This window comes from Suricata suricatta, chromosome 12 (assembly GCF_006229205.1).
Source record: "Suricata suricatta isolate VVHF042 chromosome 12, meerkat_22Aug2017_6uvM2_HiC, whole genome shotgun sequence".
NCBI lineage: Eukaryota > Metazoa > Chordata > Mammalia > Carnivora > Herpestidae > Suricata > Suricata suricatta.
The window spans coordinates 77,849,898-77,868,050 of NC_043711.1; the positions used below are offsets into that span (position 1 = coordinate 77,849,898).

The 18,153-nt window shown below is 41.6% G+C and overlaps 1 protein-coding gene across 2 annotated transcripts in view; it reads right to left on the minus strand.

Annotated features, from left to right (window-relative positions):
* The window catches only part of PTPRA (protein tyrosine phosphatase receptor type A), a 164,653-nt gene that overhangs the window by 30,479 nt on the left and 116,021 nt on the right, over positions 1-18,153 (minus strand). For both annotated transcript variants that reach the window (XM_029916697.1, XM_029916696.1), the window contains 4 exons: positions 17,550-17,623; positions 17,201-17,337; positions 3,504-3,594; positions 2,343-2,419 (listed from right to left, as the gene is read on the minus strand). In XM_029916697.1, the coding sequence (XP_029772557.1) occupies positions 2,343-2,419; positions 3,504-3,594; positions 17,201-17,337; positions 17,550-17,623 (379 nt within the window). The remainder of the gene's footprint in view (positions 1-2,342; positions 2,420-3,503; positions 3,595-17,200; positions 17,338-17,549; positions 17,624-18,153) is intronic.

Sequence of the window (18,153 nt, forward strand, 5' to 3'; positions counted from 1 at the left end):
ATCTAGACCATTTTCAGTGGAGTATTCTTTTATCTGCATATGGATACATTCTACGTGATATTGATATATTCTTCTGTTTAACAGTCAAGCTGTTCCTCCCAATCCCTTCACCATAACCCTTGATACAAGTCCTGGGAATTCCAAATGATTACTAGCCCTTCTCTATTTTCCTTATCTACCACATCAATCATGTCTCTTCTTGGCTGCCTTTCCTTTCAACTATAAACACATGACCATCGTGTTAAAAACTTACAGGAATGTCAGCAAATCCACTCCAGTGAAGATGTCTGTGGACTGCTCCATTTCTGAAGTTCACCCAATAGCTTATTTGTTGGGTAGTCTCTTGTTCTCTCATTTTTCTCCTTATCTTATCCCAAGATTGTTCTTTCACTTTCTGGATATCTAGAGTTCCTGGACCCCACCACCTATCCTTAGTGTATTAGTTCATTCCTAATGTTACTCCTTTTCTCTACGGAACCTAAAGTACACGGCTAACTACCTGAAGCAGGCCCTTTGTCTGACTACCCCAACTTCTCTGCATATTGCCAATCCTAGGGCACAGCTAGAGAAAAATCACACAGCTGAGGCCCTTACACATCAATGGTTTCCATCTTAGCCCCTCAGAGAAGCTAGACACGCCTTTTTCTTTCTCTTTTTAGTTTTCTTTCTTACTGATCTCAGAAGACTTTCATTACTCTCAGGTCACAGTCCAATCCTCTTTTCACCAGATAACCAGCACTCGACTTCTTAGAGAACAGATGTGGGGCGCCTGGGTGGCTCAGTCGGTTAAGCATCTGATTCTTGATTCCGGCTCAGGTCATGATCTCATGGTTTGTCAGTTTGAGCTCCACATTGGGCTCTGCATTGACAGTGCAGAGGCTGCTTGGGATTCTCTCTCTGCTTCTCCCCTGCTTGCATGCGCTTGCTCTCACTCTCTCTTGCTTAAAATAAATAAATAAATACCCACATCCGCAAACCATCTCTATCTATTCAAAACTCTCCTTTACCATCAATTTCAGGGGAGCAAATGCCCTTTCTCATGTTCAATGCTAATCTCTCCATCAGTATTCTTTTTTGAAAAGCTGTGGTAAAATATACATAAAATTGACCATTTTAGCCATTTAATTTCTTTAAAGTTTATTTATTTTTGAGAGAGAGAGAGAGAGTGAGCGAGCATGAGCAGAGAGAGGGAGACACAGAATTGGAAGCAGGCTCAAGGCTCTGAGCTGCCAGCACAGAGCCTGATGCAGGGCTCAAACTCACAAGCCATGAGATCATGATCTGGGCTGACATCAGCTTAACCAACTGAGCCAACCAGGCGACCCCCATTTTAGCCATTTTTAAGTGTACAGTTACGTGGTATTAAGTTTATTTTCACTGTTGGGTAACTGTTACCACCATCCACCTCCAGAACTTTTTCATCTTCCTCAACTGAAACTCTGCCCATTAAATAATTCCCCACTCCCCTCTCACCTTGGCCCTGGTGACCACCACTCTGCTTTCTGTCTCTATGAATTTACTACTCCAGGTACCTCATGTAAGTGGAACCATAAAGTATTTGTCCTTTTGTGAGTAGCACTTTCACTCAGCATAATGTCTTCAGAGTTGTAACGTGTGTCAGTATTCCCTCCCGTTTCTGAGACTGAATATACTCCACTGTATGCACACACACTATACTTAGCTATTCATCCACTGAGGGACGTCTGCGTTGCTTCCACCTTTTGGCCACTGTGATTAATGCTGCTGTGAACGTGGTGTGCAAATTCTGTCAATGTTCACTTCACACATCCTGTGTCAGTAGTTAGGCTTGCTCTTGCTAGCTTGTGGTCACTTTTGCACTCTCTCTCTTTTTCAAACTTTCTTTACTGGCGCCTCACAGCCCACAAAATATACTCAAGTCTCTTAAAACCATTTCTGTAAACATTCTCTAAATCACCACTAAAAAATCTCCTCCCAGTTTCAGCTCTTCTGTCACAACTAACCAGACTTCCCCAGTGTCAGATATTCTTGTCCTGTTCTCCTGTACTTTTACTAAAGATAGCAAGGCCTGCTTTTGTTCTGAATAAGCTCAATAAAGGATTCACTGACTCTTACAGAAAAGTACACATTTAGATTCAGATTTCTGCATGGGAAATCTTGGGGAATGATGACAGGGTAAACATAAGAATACATATGAAACCACCTGGTATTTAAAAAGAATTTTTTGTTCCTTAAAAAAAATGAGACTCCTTAGGGAAAATGTGCAATGACAAATATTCCTTCTAATGTGCAGTTGGGAAGGAGCCAGGAGATAGAAGCCAATGGTCATTCAGATAATAATCAGAAAAACTCAAGGTCCTTACATTAATGAATGAAGCATTGATGTAATCAGAATCTGGAACTCCTTCAACAGGTGTCAGATGGACTCTAGAATGATCATCTAGAAAACAAAAAAGTAACGTTTCAGTTAGTGATACAACCAGGCTGGCTGAGACTCTGTGCCTACGTGCAGAGACACATGTGTATTAAGATTTCACTGCAGTACTATTTATAACAGCCATTATTCAGGGGCTAGTTAAATACATTAAGATATATTCACATCATGGAACAGTAAGCTTCTGTTTCTTTATAGATGAACTGCCAATATATACCATTAAAAGAAAAAAGTCAGAACGATGTAATTAGAATACCAATTACATTTAAAAATATATGTAACATTCATATATTCATAAGGAAACATAAATATCTATAAATGCCTAGTATAGTGATCTCTATAATATTATGCACCTAAAAATACAATTTTTTTTAAAGGATATATATTTTTTGAAAAGGCAGTTATAAAAACAGAGCATAGTTCAACATTTTGCTCTCACATCCCACTGATTATGCACACCACATTTTGGAGATCACTGGCCTGGACAAATGTCTGTTAGGTTATAAATCAACTGACTAGCAATAACTAACTCTGGGAAGGGGTTATGAAGAGAATTCGCATTAGGATTTCTCTGCAATAAGCACTACAAAAAACTGTAACAACCATGCACTTCCTATCTGGTCCTAGTGAAGTTGCTCCTCTTGACCTAGAAACTTTAGGCCTATCACAAAAACCTGGCCAAACTCCTTGATTGAACTTTATGAGCACCTGGGGTCACTCTGGGGTCCATAGAGGCTCTTCCAGCCCAAAGGCGGGACACGACTCTCATTACCAAGTCTCCAATGATCAACCACAAGATTCTTCCCATCCTCAAAAAATCTGCTAGAGGGGTGCCTGGGTGGCTCAGTCAGTTGAGTGTCCGATTCGGCTCAGGTCATGATCTCACAGTTGGTGGGTTTGAGCCCTGCATCGGGCTCTGTGCTGGCAGCTCAGAGCTTGGAGCCTGCTTCAGATTCTGTGTCTCCCACTCTCTCTGCCCCTTCTCTGCTTGCGTTCTGCCTCTTCCTCAAAAATAAATAAACCTCAAAAAAAAAATCTGGCTTGAGATGCAGTTTCAGATTACATGCCAGGAAACTCTACGAACACTCACAAGGCAAGATGTTTACATATCGATTTTTTTCCTTGTTTTCTTCCTTGGAGGCAGCTTCACAGGTGGCTTGGATAGGACAAGCAGGGAGAGCCTGAATTAAGAGAAATTAGAGGAAGTTACTAACAGGGATAAACATCAAACATGCCAAACGCTGCACCATCTCCCAACCTGACAGAAGTTGTACCCTACTTGGGGGAAAAAGATGGGCCCAGGTGAATACTTGCAGCCTAACACAGAGAGTGCACCTCTCCTCTAAATCTAGCCTGCAAGCTCCTTAGAGTTTAACACCAAGAATCCCTAATGGGCAGAATACCCTTCCTGCTACTAAAAGTGCAGCATGCTCTTTATAAGATTACTGTGTGGTTAGGGATCTCTTCAACAATGCTGGGTCAAAATGGACCACCCCAGGAAATGGGAATGGGGACAGAACTGAAGGGATGGGCCATATGTCCCTATGTTAACCAACATGCAAAAATGAGAAGCATCTCAGAGTGACCCACACAGGAGGGGTCTGGATGGTCATCTGAGTTAGGCCCTCTCTAGGGACTTGAAGGGTATGACAGCCTCATCTCCAGTACCATGTGGCAAGGAAGCAACGATGGCAGGTGGGTGGGAGGGCATTCACACAGATGCAGCAGTTAGGAAGCCAAGGATGGGGTTAGATGCCACTGAATCTGCAGCAGTTTTAGCACTGGGAAGCGTGTGGGTAGAAATAAATGGTTTGATAGTCTGGACTATATGAACTTGAGAAAATCTGTTAAACTTTCTAGGACCACATTTCCTCATCTGTAAAACTGGGTTAATGATATCTGCCACATGAGGAGTAAATACCATAATCTCATGTCAAGTACAGAATAAGCATTCAATAAATTAGTCTTACATGACTGGGATGCTAAGTTTTATTAACTGAACTGCTTTCTTCTTACATGTTCCATATATTCAAAACAAAGAAAACAAAACAAAAAAAAAGTTTAAAATTCCAGAAATTTCCAATCATTTCTGACAAATGATTTGGAAATATGTTTTATGAGCCTTAAAAATAACCATACTCTTGACCTAGCAACTTCACTTCTGAGAATCTAGCCTAGGGAAATAAAAATCTTTGCTCAAATTATTTACTTTATCATTGTCTGGAATGACCCAAACCTGAAAACAACCTTAGTATTCAGCAGTAGGGGAACAGTTAAGTAAATCATGGTTCATGTATTACTTTTCATTTATTTTTTCAACAGATATACATTATCTACCTATGAGGTGCTGGGATAAATACAGAGCAAACAGTGGTGAATCAATCATATACACAGTTGTTGTTCTCAAGGACAGTACAAACTTGTGAGTGAAAGACGTTAAAACAAATAAAACAAATAAATATAAATTACACACCATGAAAAATACAATAAAAGAACAGAATGCTACTAGAGAAAGTATCAGAAAGCCTAAGAAATACTCAAATTTAGATCAAGGATAGGTCTCTATGAGGAAGAAGTGTGAAAAATAGTATTCTAGGCACAGAGACCAGCATCTGCGATGATGCAGAGGCAGGAGAAGGCCTGGCTGTGTGAGCTAACTGAAAGGTTAGTGAGGGTATTAGGTAGACAACGTGGAATGTAGGTGATGAGGATGGCAAGAGGAGGTGGAGGAGAGAAGCTTGGCAAGGACAGATCATACAATTCCATGTAGGTCCTTGAATGGGGAGTTTGAGTTTTATTTTAAGTGTATGAGAAAACCATTTGAGATTTTTCAACTGCACTCCAACTTACATGTTGAAGAATCGCTCTGGCTGTTCTGTGGGAAAGGGACCAGTAGGAAGGCAAGAATAGGCGCATGGAAGGATGATGGTATAAGGAAAGATGCATCTAACATATATTCTGGAGTTAGAATTGGAGATGGGAAGGTGGGTTGGGCAGAGAAAGAGACAGGAATAAAGGATGAGTCTCAGGTTTCTAGCTTTGATAATAAAAAATATGTATGTCATTAAATAAAAGAAGTGCCAGCCTAAATACAACAGATTTTTCCAGATAGGTGCAAAAGCTTTCAGAAGAGAACAAATATACTTCCTGGGAACAAGCACGATTATGGTAGGAGAAATTAAAGTGGGAGACCCTAACAGGAGTCAGGGTCTCATAGTCCACCTGCCTTCACTCACTCATGAGAGTTTCCTTTCAGAGTTAAAGCCTTCAGGTCCTGCATGTCATTTTACTGACAGAGGCATTTCCTTAGACCCTATGCTGCCAATAATACATAAGGGGAAAAGGGAGTTTCCTGGGCTGGACTCCTGGACATGGAACAGAGACCTGACTGAAGACTGGAATGTCCCAGTTCACCCTCGGTTTGCCTTCTCTTCTTCCAGACAGGATAGATTTCCACAGGTTTCCATCCTGCTACAGGGAGGATGAGATTCAAGTCCTCGTGACAAGCCAGAGGCATTATTTTTCCTGTACGCCCCATGTCTAAAATGAGGTAGAGCAGAAGTAGGGACAGCAAGACTCTCGAAAATAGGCCACAGGGCTGAGCTAGGACAATGACCACACCTTATCGTCCTATCAGCACTCCCAGCTCCCCACAGTCACGATGCAGAAAAACTAGGTCTCCAGCAAGGCTGAGACCCCTAAAAGGAAAGTCAGGGAGAAACAGGTGCCATTGTTTGGCAAGAGAAAAGAAAGGGCCTGACCCAGATAACTTGGTGCTACATGCAAAGGGTCACATTGAAGAGCCAGGGCAGGGATGAAAACAAGGGGGAATTCTACGTCAGTTTCTACTCTGAAAAACCTAGTTGCTGGAGCTATCCACAAGCCCCTGAAACAGGCTACCAGATGTTAAAGTCTCTAGAAGCACTAGGTGGCATCGAAGACCATTTCATCCCTTGCTTAAGCTTTTTCGGGTAGCAAGGCTATGAATGAAATCAATCTTTTTAAATGTCAAGTTAAAAAAAATTGATTTCAACTTTTATATTTATAAAAAAGGATATCCATCACACAATTTAAATATATTTATTTATTTATGAGAGAGAGAGAAAGAAAGCAAGCAGGGGAAGGGCAAAGAGAGAATCCCAAGCAGGCTCCTCACTGTCAGCCCAGACCCTGATGTTGGGCTCGAACCCACGAACCCTGAGGTCATGATCTGAGCCGAAACCAAGAATCGGATGCTTACCCGACTGAGCCAACCAGGTGCCTCTCCATCATATAATTTAACTCAGAAGTTCTCTTTGGGCCCTTCCTCTTCACATCCTCTTTCTTTTCCTCCCACAAGTAAATGTAAAATTTGGGTTTACTATCACCTTACTTTATTTGTATCCCACACATTCTGTATCTACAAACAATTTATGTATTTTTGGTTCAGTCTTTTTTTTTTTTTTTAATGAAACTGGAATCATAATCAAGGGGTGACTTTTCCTCTTGCCCAACACTATATTCTGAAGATTCACTCAGGTTGTTCCACAGTCAAAGTTCATTCATTCACTTCAACTACTTTGTGACACTCTGTTTTGAGACCACACCAACATTTATGGATCCATTCTACTACTGATGGATATTTGGGTTGTTTACAGTTAAGTCTTCCTTTGAGTACTAATTTGTATGTGTTTCTTCATGCACATGTTGCAAGAGTTTCAGGTAAGAGTAACTGTAACTTTACCAGATAAGGCCAAACTGTTTTTCCAGATAGTTGTACCAATTTATGCTCCCAGAAGCAATGTAAAGTATTTCAGTTGTTCTGTATCTTCACCAACATTTGCTGTCAGACTTTAAGTATATCAAATGTAGGTTTAATTTACATTTCTCTGATTATTAATGAGGTTCACCATCTTTCCATAGTTTACTGGTCAATAGGATTCCCTCCAAGTGTTTCCCCTATTTTTGGACTGGACTGCTTGTTTATTTTCTTATTTGTGGGGGTTCTTTATATATTCTAGATACTCATCCTTTGTTAGTACAAGTGTTACAAACATATTTTACTAAGTTTGTGGCCTGCGCTTTTATTTCCTTTGTTGTGTCTATTTATGGATAGAAGTTTTGCATTTTGATGTTATCAAGTTGATCAATGTTTCCCTTTATCAACATTTAAATCTTAAGAGAAATCCTTTATTACTATGACATCATAAGATATTTCTCTCCATTACTGTCTCTCTGTTTCATTGTTTTGTCTTTTAAATGACAGTGTCTGCACCAACTGGGACCAATTTTTTGTTTGGTAGAAACAGGAATTCAATTTCATTTACTCCCACAGGGTGACTCAACTGTCCCAGCAGTACTCATTATAAAGACCATCCTTTCCCCAACAAAACTGCAAAGGTATTTCTGCCATAAATAAGTTTCCACTCACACAGGGATCTGTTTTGGGGCTCTCTGTTTTGTTCCAATGGTCAATCCATCTATCCAGGTGCCAATACAAAACTCTCTTAATTAATTTTGTAATAACTCTTTATATCTGGTAAGGCAGGTCTCCTCACCTTGTTCTTCTTCTTCAGGAATGTCTTGCTATTCTTGAATCTTTTCTCCTCCATATAAATTTTAGAATCAGCTTGTCAAGTTCCACAAAAAACCTGTTGGGATTTTTATGGGAATTGCATTGAATCTATAGATCAGTCTGCGGAGAACTGACATCTTTACAATACTGAGCTTTCTAATCCACTGATCTTAACTCTTCACTGTTTAGGCTTTTTCTTCAATGTCTTTAAACACTTTTGTAATTTTCTCCAAAGATTCTGAAAAATTTTGTTAAATCTATTCCTCAGTATTCTACATTTTGGATGCGACTGTAAGTGACAGATTTTAAAAATCATTAGATTTTCTGATTGTGGCTTAATGCATTAATTGTTTTATGCTGGTTGTCAACTTCGCTAAAATAACTTATTAATTCTAATAATTTAGCTATTGAGTATTTGGATTTCTCCAAGGACAATATTCTCCTCTGCAAAAATGCATATTTTGCTTCTTCTTCTCTAGTCCTTAGTGCCTTTCATTTTTTTCTTGCCTCACTGTGCTGCCTAAGATCTCCAGTATGGTTGCTGGGTCTCATTCTCCTCTAAATCTGAATCCCCTTGCAAATACTCTCACCCAACAGTCACCAGTGCCTAAGGACTCTGCCATGACAGAGTGTCTACTCCCTTTTAAGGCTGTTCATCCCATCTTGGAACAGTTCTGTTTAGGAGCACCCAACACCCAGACACACATTTCTTTTGTATTTCCCTTGCACTGACTGGAAAACCCAGAGGTCAGCCTCTTTGTCCCTTGGACACCCTAAACCCCCAATTCCCTGGGCTTTGAATTCCAGAGCCCCTGATATAATTCCTGCTCATTCCCATAGGCCTTTGACTCTGATTCATTTATTTAGAGACAACTTGTCAATGTAGAGGCTACTCTGCCTTCACTTACTCAGATGTCACACAGTTGTCACCAGATTATACACATATGTTCTCCACTTGGAAGTCTAAGAATTAAGCTGTCTCCATAAGGATGTAGAGTCGAGTTGGGGCAGGGAGGGTGTCACATCTTGCAATGTGACATGGCAGATCTGGACTCCACTCTTCTCCCTCTTCTGTCACTTATCCTCTTCCTCTCAGAAGCTAACTAAAATTTGCCTTTTTCTTTTAAGCCTGAACATGCTTTAGAGACCTCAATAAGTGGCTTTTCAAATGTTTCTTTTAGATGAAGTCAATGCTTCTAAGACAAACGCTGGTCAGTTGAAAAAAGTCCAGCTTATACCTCAAGGAAAAAGGCCATCACCTGGAACTTTCAACCATTGTGGGGTTTCACGGAAATGTTGCACACTCTCCTTTTAGTCTCAAATATCTGAAAACAGCTGTCATGCCCTATGCTTATTATCCCTTCAGCTGTTCACCTCCATGGTCCAATTTTTGTCCACAACAACTTCCCATTTGGTGATATTCCTTTTCACAGATCCTTGAGCACAAGACTCCTGGACACAATTCAAGCTGGGACATCAACTTTTTATTCTACATACTATGTATCTATTAAAGTACGATGGATATTATGCTAAAGCTAAGCTCCATTAGTTTCATTTACATATTAAAAAACTATTTTTTAAAGTGTTATGAAAAGAACATGCTTAATATTAAAAAAAGGCAAATAATTCAGCAAAAAGTGAAAGTTCCCTATCATGTCTCTCCTATCTTCCACCCTCCTTATAGTTAACCACTGATCATAGCTCACAGTATTTTTCCAGACTTAAAAAAAAAAGTATTTCTTGGGGTGGCTGGGTAGCTCAGTCATGTAACTCTTGATCTGGGGGTCATGAGTTTGAGTCCCGTGTTGGGTGTAGGGATATAAAAAAATAAAATGTTTAGGGGTGCCTTGGTGGCTCAGTCGGTTAAGCATCTGACTCTTGATCTCAGCTCAGGTCTTGCTCTCAGGATCATGAGTTCAAGCCCCACATTGGGCTCTGCGCTGGGTGTGAAGCCTACTTAAAAAAAGTAAAGTAAAATCTTTAAAAAATAAAAAATATTTTTAAAAAATGGGATTATACGATGTACAGTCCTCTGCAATGTTTCTCCCATAACAATGACTTAAGAGATCTAGGTTAAGACATTTATTTATTCTTCTTCTTTTAAACTTTTATTTATTTTTGAGAGAGAGAGAGAGAGAGAGAGAGAGCGATAGAGTGTGAGTAGGGGAGGACCAGAGAGAGAGACACACACAGTATCTGAAGAAGGCTCCAGGCTCTGAGATGTCAGCACAGAGCTTGATGTGGGGCTAGAACCCAAGAACCATGAGATCATGACCTGAGCCAAAGTCAGATGCTTAACTGACTGAACCACCCAGGGGCCCCTATTTATTTTATTTTTTATTATTTTAAACTTTAGTTTTTTAAAAGTTTATTTACTTTGAGAGGGGAGTTGCACATGCACGCATGTGAGCACTGGAGGAACAGAGAGAGAATCCCAAGCATGGACAGCAGATAGCGTGGAGTCCAATGTAGGGCTTGAACTCATGACCCTGAAATTGTGACCTGAGCTGAGAAGAAGAGTTGGACACTCAACTGACTGAGTCATCCAGGTACCCCTCTTTTTCTAATCTTTATTTTAAGTAAGCTACACACCCAATGTGGGGCCTGAACTCATGACAGTGAGATCAAGAGTTGCATGCCCTACCAAGTGAGCCAGCAGGTACTCTTAAAATTTCATAACAAATCCAAGAAATAAATTAGCCATTCTGCCATTTGATAGATATTTGCCTTTCATTTTATCTTCTTTGCTACTATAAATAATGCTGTAATGCACAACCTTGTACAAATACACATTTGGTTTTCTGTAAGAGTCCCAGAAGTTAGGTGAGATAGTATAAATATTTAAAATTTGACTGATACTGCCAAATCATCCTTCCATTGCCATCCCAATTTAAACTTGCTCTACTGATGCATAACAGCATTTGCATCCCAATACCTTTGCCCATACTTAATATCAATCTTCTTAAATTTTCAAATCTAACAGGCCCAAAATAATGGTTAGTTTTAACCTGGATTCCCTTGACTACTATATGTAGTTGAGCTTTTCATATGTTTATAGACCATTTGGTTTCCTTCTATGAACTATTAATTTTTCTACTGCAATGTTTACTTTTTTCTCATAGGTTTATAGCTCTTTATATATTATGAAAAATTCTCCACCCGTGGCAAACTGTTTCTACCAGTTGGCCATTGTATGGCATCATTTTTTCATGGGAACATTTAATATTTTAATATATTTGTTATCTTTCAATCTATTCTGTTGTGGATTCTGAATCTTCTGTTTCGCTTAAAAAAAGCCTTTCTCTCCCTATGATCATATCATCCTGACAGTAGATGCAAGCTGGTATGTTTGCCCTAAGTGCTACTCCTCTTTCCAGCCAGGGCTGCCTGACGCGGGCACAGTCACACCTGAGGTGCACTGTGCCAGACCAGATTCTCACACCTGTGAACCCAAGAAAGAAGCAGAGGCTTCCCTAGAGGGCCCCAGAGCCCCAGAGTAAGGCCGAGGGCTAGCAGTCCACATCAGCTTTTGATTCTGCCAGCTTCCGGGAGTCTTCCCAATTGATGCTTTGAGTTTTTTGTTTGTTTTTGCTTAATTTGGTTGAGTTGACTTCTGTTTTTAAATAAAAAACCTTAAATGACTTAGCTTAGTATGAGAGGGCTGTGGTGGAGACTGATGGGGGAAATGAGGGCAATGTAACCCTGATCACTGGGTTCAGATGCAGGGAAAGGAACTGTTAACCAAGTTTCAGGAGAGGAAAGCCACTCACAGTTCCTGACTTCAGTTATGCTTGCAATTGCCTGGGATACACTCTCACTGGAGGTAAAGACGTGGGGGGAAATCTCAATTAAAAGGAGATGAGAAATGTTAAAACCAAGATGTGGGGTAACTTCCGACAATATTAGATAATAAGAAAATGCCCAGCTCCAACATCAAATGTTTATCTCCAAAGAGCACAAAAGTTCAGGTCTTTCTATGACTGTGCAATGTATTTTGCTGAAACAAATGTTAAGATTTCAGTATTCTGCTGATTGCTGAATGGTAACGCTAATGGAATTGACATCTTTCCTGGGTGGCTAATGTGAAAGACAGGGCCTTAAGTACGAATGAAAATGATGCTGAAACAGAAGAGTTGGGAAAAAGCCAACTTTTAAAAATCTCTGTTACGCTCTCCACTGCACCCTCCTTTTTTTTTTTTTAATGTTTTTTAAATTTATTTTTGAGAGACAGAGAGAGACAATGTGAGCAAGGGAGGGACAGGGAGAGAGGGAGACACAGAATCTGAAGCAGGCTCCAAGCTCCAAGCCGTCAGCACAGAGCCTGATGCGGGGCTCGAACCCATGACCATGAGATCATGACCTGAGCCGAAGCCAGATGCTTAACCGACTGAGCCATCCAGGCACCCCACCACCACACCCTACTTTAATGAGGAAGAAAACCACCCCACAACTCAGCTCTCATCGCTCACGGATAATCAGGTTACAAGCACAACACAATTTGGAGGTTAATATTTACATAAAAAAAAGAAAAGCAAAGAGCTAATACTTAAGAGGAAACTGTAGGAATTCAGCGAGTTGTATCATCAAAAATCACAGAAATAATTGTTAATACAGATTTTAGAGATCTCAGACCAAGGAGGGAAGATCATCAATTTTGGATAAGACCAAATTTCTAATTTCAAATTATGGTATGGTTAAGCATACTTCTGCAGGTAGTATAACAGCTCAGGAGACTGGCCACAAAGTGGCAGGCTAGCTTGGCGAGTGGAAACATGGAATGAAAGCTAAATTCAGCTATGTAACAATGAAAAACCAGAAAACTCTTGGCACAGTGTGGGGGAATCAGTGCTACAGGGGCTCCAAGAGGCTCAACCCTGAGCAACACCTTCACTGTGTCCTTGGATAGGATCCATTAACATTTGCCTTGCCAGAGGGCATACATGTGCATGGAAAGCACTGGAATCTTTCAGAAATGCTTTTCAGTCTTTACCAGAGTGAGATGATGGTGGAAGGGGCTGGCTTCAAAATGAGATTCCTGATGTTAGTGGGATGGAAGGAGCCTCAGAGGCCACAGTCACCAGGGCTCTGACATCTCTAGTTGTGGATAAGTCACTGTGAGGCTCCCAATAATAAAACTTGGGAGGCAGTCAGCCTAGCTCAGTTAAGGGGCCCTGCCTAGACCGCTAAGCTAGAGAAAGTACTCCTTTTCACCCAACTCCTGGCCTGGGTCAGTTCACAACCCAGAACCTTTCAGTGTTAGGCATGTGTAAGGAAGAACCCTGCCACATAACATCAACACTCGTATATCATGAACTTCCTCTTCATCTTCCCTTAAAAACCTACAGCCATTTACCATGGTAGCTCCCTGGCATAAAGAGAAATACACTGTTTAGGATCTACTAGGTTCTGGCCTTGAGCTAACTAATTCCTTGAACCCAGAATGCCACTATTTTATGCTAGTTAGAATGGAGCCTTTGCAGGCCAGGTGATGAAGAGAGTTTGGTTCCAAACTGTACTTACATTAGGAACTACCCATTTCCCCAGGGTATGGTGGGAACAGCTATCTAGAGCAAGTGACAGAACACCCACATGGGTCCCTTAATCCAATGGATAAACTGGACCATTAAAACAGCAAGAGCAAATGCAAGCTTTGCCAAAAGGCTAAATCTCTAGGTGAGTTACAGAGGTCTGAAGTACTACAGAAGATTAGAAGTTGCAGGATAATGAGAGAATACATTTACATGTGTGAGTTTAGTGATGACATGAAGTGAGTGCTATGTAACTCCTGGTTTTAGCGATTCTGACGCTTTCTATTACTGACTTCCCACATGCAAGTCACAAAATAAACAAGCGTCAGAGACTGACAGTATTTAAGGATGTCAGATCATAATATATGAATCATGTAGAGCTGTCGATTTGCAAGTGCTTTTCCAGATGCATTCTCCTTTCTACAAATTAACATAACTGCTGGAACCTGGAATATAGCTACTGACTAATAGCTATTTTTTCCTTTATAGCGCACAAAGACTACACCAAGAAGTTCCCATTCTCATGGCAGGAGTAGCCTCAGTGATCAGTGGTCTTGACCTCTTTCTGATGTGATCTGGTTCATCAGGATTTTGTGTGTTTCACAGGACATCACCCTGACAACTATGCTGATGACATCGAGCTCACAGGACTTGAAAATCAAAAATTTATGTACTGTAGATGTTCAGGCTGGACATAAAAAATAAAAACACAATGATGGCCTGCCACTCCTGCCAAATTTTCTGTAAGTCAAAGCCTATATAGCATGTCAGGATATCCCCTCCAACATAAAGGACAAGTTGCTTCTCCTTGCCCATACCCCTCACTCCTTGGCAAGGGCTGATGCTTGCTGAGCCAGTTTAGATTTTGAAGGCAGCATACACCACATGTTGGTGTCTGTTCTGAATCATTTAGTGAGTGTACTGAATAGAGAGAAGGCTCTCTCGCTAACCCAGGCCACAGAGAATTTGGCTCTGGTTGATCCCGTGGGGCCCTAATTATCTGTGCTTAAGGCTGAGAAGAAAAATCAGAATGAAAAACTTTAGGATTTGGGGACAAAACCATGATCCTGTCAGCAAGATCAGGTTCCCAGCTTAGCACTGGGCTCTGGTAGAGACTCTAAGTCTGACCATGGGTGGCTAGATATCCAGGTACTTCAGCTGCCCCATTATCAACTAAGTAGAATATGATTCAATAAGCCACAAATTTAAACATGTCCAACAGAATTCTACCACCAGATGGAAGTGATATGCACAGAATACCTGATACATAGCCTAGATGCACCTGACTTACCAATGGTATCAACAGTTAATGTAAGAAAAAATTCCAGCCTAGTGCACAAATGGCTCTGGGAGACATATTGGCCCATTTTGGAAGTGGACTGAAATGGGATAGTCTACTTAAGGGATGTTCTGAATGAGTAGAGAAGAGAAATCCTCCCAGGAAACAGAACTTCAAGCAAGGTATCACACTACCTCACTGGAGGTCAGGATCTAAGCCGATCCCTGGGTGATGGATAGCTGGAACAAGAAAGACAGGAGATATTTATGCTTCATGGATATGCTCACCAGACAGCATTCAGCATTAAAAACCCAGGAGGTGTTGCTCAGTCCTTTCCTCCACTACCCGCAGTGCTGGCCCAATGAACCCATGAACACAGTGGCCACGACAGCATGGCAAATGGCTCCCATCCCAATATCTGTTTAAATTTGCCTACCATGCCTCTAGCAATACCACCTCTATCCAGGGATTTACTGGAATGCTTTATATCAGGCAATATTCCTCCAAACAAAAAACCAGTTTCACAGAACAAGACATTTTTGGCCATTGGGTCACAAACCCTAATACCTAGAAACAGTGGTCACTAGAGATTATGAAACAGTAGACTGCCCACTGGGGACCTAGCTATGGTATTCAGGCTGGGTGCCATCTCAGGGATGAGGCAAATGTTCTCAATCAATAATGAGAACTAAACAGTGCCATTTTTCCAATAGCCAAAAACAAGTCCAAGTTACTCCATGACCTCTTGCCAGGTAAATGGTCTCCTGCTTTAACTTGTGCCTCTTTCCTATCTATTCTCCACATAGCTGACAATTTTCTCAGAGTGCAAATCTGATCATATCACTCTCCACTCCTCTAAGCCCTTCAGTGCTGAAACGGATATGAGTGGTGACTCACCCACCCAATAACCATTCTTCCCAACCCCCTTGCTACTATGGCTGCCATTCTGTCGGGTTGTCTGCCTAACCTTGACACGACACAGGAATAATCTGGACTGATCTCAGTCAGTTGCAGTAAGCCTAATTCTCCCTTGCTTGTGACTGATTGAAGAAGAAGCACGTGACAAGGGAAGTCTTCAGAAGCTCTTGGGAAAGTTTTCCTCACTGATAAAAGGAGACACACAGTAAGAAACAGTCATCCTTTTCCCACTGGGCCTTGTTATACCTCCATGTGGCACTTAGAATGAGGAAGCCATTTGGCAACATGAGGGGAGTCAGCCTAAGTGACAAAGCTGGCACATGGCTGAGTGGGAAGATGTGAAGGAGACTGAGAGTATAACAATGCCCAAGTTGATGAATTAGTCAACTCTGGATGTCCCTCTTTGTCCATCCCCCTCTCAAAACATTACCACCTTACGCCAAGCCATCAGCAACTCTGCTCTTAACAACTGCTGCAGCCCCTAGCTGTACTCCCTGCAGCTTCTCTGGTCTCCCCATGGGCTCTTCTCTATTTAGCTGCCAAAGCGATTTCTTTTTTCAAAATATAAATCTGGTCCACAGCTCTCCTGTTCTCTCATGACAATCCACATCTATAGCCTGGCCCAGTTTTCTCACACAGTCTTACATATCTTACCACTTCCCCACATCTCTGCCCTTTAGCCACACATAGCCCTTCTTTATTTTTCGAATGTGCTCTTCCCTTACCCACTGTTACTAGTGGCTCCTGCTACTTCCAGTGCCTGGAGTATTCCCCACTCCCTTTTACCAATGTCTTTGCCTATGATTGGGTCTCAATTAAAACATAATTTCATCAAGGAAGTTTTGAATGGGAATCAGAACTGGTGGGCGGGGAATATCAACTGGCAGATGCACAAACATGTTCAGCTTCCTAAAGGGAGTTACAAAACAAAAGTACAAATCTAAGTACCCAAAGTGAGGCCCGTGCTCGGCGGTCTTGCACGGTCCTCATTTCTATACTGATTTACTCCTACTGTCTATTACTTAAGACACTCTGCAACTCCTGTTCCAGATTCTAAAAGGCCACCTCTTAATACAGGCTCCTACAACTATGCACCAGTCCTTCATGTCCTATATTGCTGTCTGAATTTACATATTTTTGCTTTTATGGGGGTTTTCCTACTAGACAGTGAGTTCCCTGAGTGCAGGAATTGGATCGGTTTTTGCTCCCCAGCAAATCCTTGGCACCTCACACGTTAGATGCTTGATAAGTATTTATTAAACAAAGTTAACAGATATGATAATGAATGAATGAATGAATGGATGGATGAATGGGTAGATGAGAAAGGTGAGGCAAATCTTATTTCACTGCTTGTTATGATCACATAGGAGAGGAGTCAGATGAACCTGGTAGAAAATTTCTCACCTCTTAACCTGTTAGAAACCTGTTTTCTACCCCATGACTCAAAAGGTGCAACCTTGGGTCTGCCCTCCTCCCTGCTGACACACTAGCCTCAGCAAAGAACTCACATTGAATTCCTCTCTGAAGAGCTTATTGTCATCAGCCATTCTCCGGTTAATCTCCTCTTCCAGCTTGTCCACGGGCAGGGGTGGATACTTCCTGTTGGTGCTTGGGGACCTGGCCAGAAGTGGCACGCTCTGGGGTTCTGCAATATACAAGGGGCAAGGTTGGTCAGGTGCTCTGGAGACCCAGCCCTTCTCTGGAGACTAAACTGGGTATTCTATCACATACACCAGGCCTCCAAGAACCAGGACTGCTTTCCTCAAGTCTTTCCCCCCTGCTTTTAGGATGCAAAACTCCTAATTTCTTGATTTTCTTCTCCATTAAGGTTCCCCATGCCATTAAGGGGTGCCTTACCCACATCCTCAGTGCGGCCATTGGATAAGCGGAAAGAATTGGAATGGCTCCCAGCTTGCTTGTATTTCTTAAACCTAACGAGAAAATGTTCATGGTGACAAAGCAAGCATAGAGTCAAGAGAGACCAATCACTGGCCTTATATTTCCATGTATCAACTCAGCATCTGAATCTCCTTCACCAAATAAACATGTTTTTTTAGAGACAGGCCCTGCACATGCTGAGGCAGCTCCATTCCCGGGGGATCGAGTGCCTCAGATGTTCCTGCTCATCCTCAGTACACTAGACTGCAACCCACGTGCCCTAACAGTATATTCTAGCTTGTATGGCTCCTCCGTGCGGCTCCAGTCCCAGGACTCACTGGAGATGGACAGCTGCACCAAGTGGAAAAGGGATAAGTGAGCAGGATACAGTGGAGGGGAGATAAGAATGTCCCTATTAAGCTAAAATGCTGGTATTTCCCCAGTGCAATCAGGGAGAAGCCCAGAGCTTCAGACCGGGTGGGCACAGGTCTGGCTACAAGTCTCCTGCAGAATGGTGGAGACACATGACAAACTGTAGGGGTGTGTAAGGTTCCCTTCTCTTTATTCCTGCAAAAGAACCGAG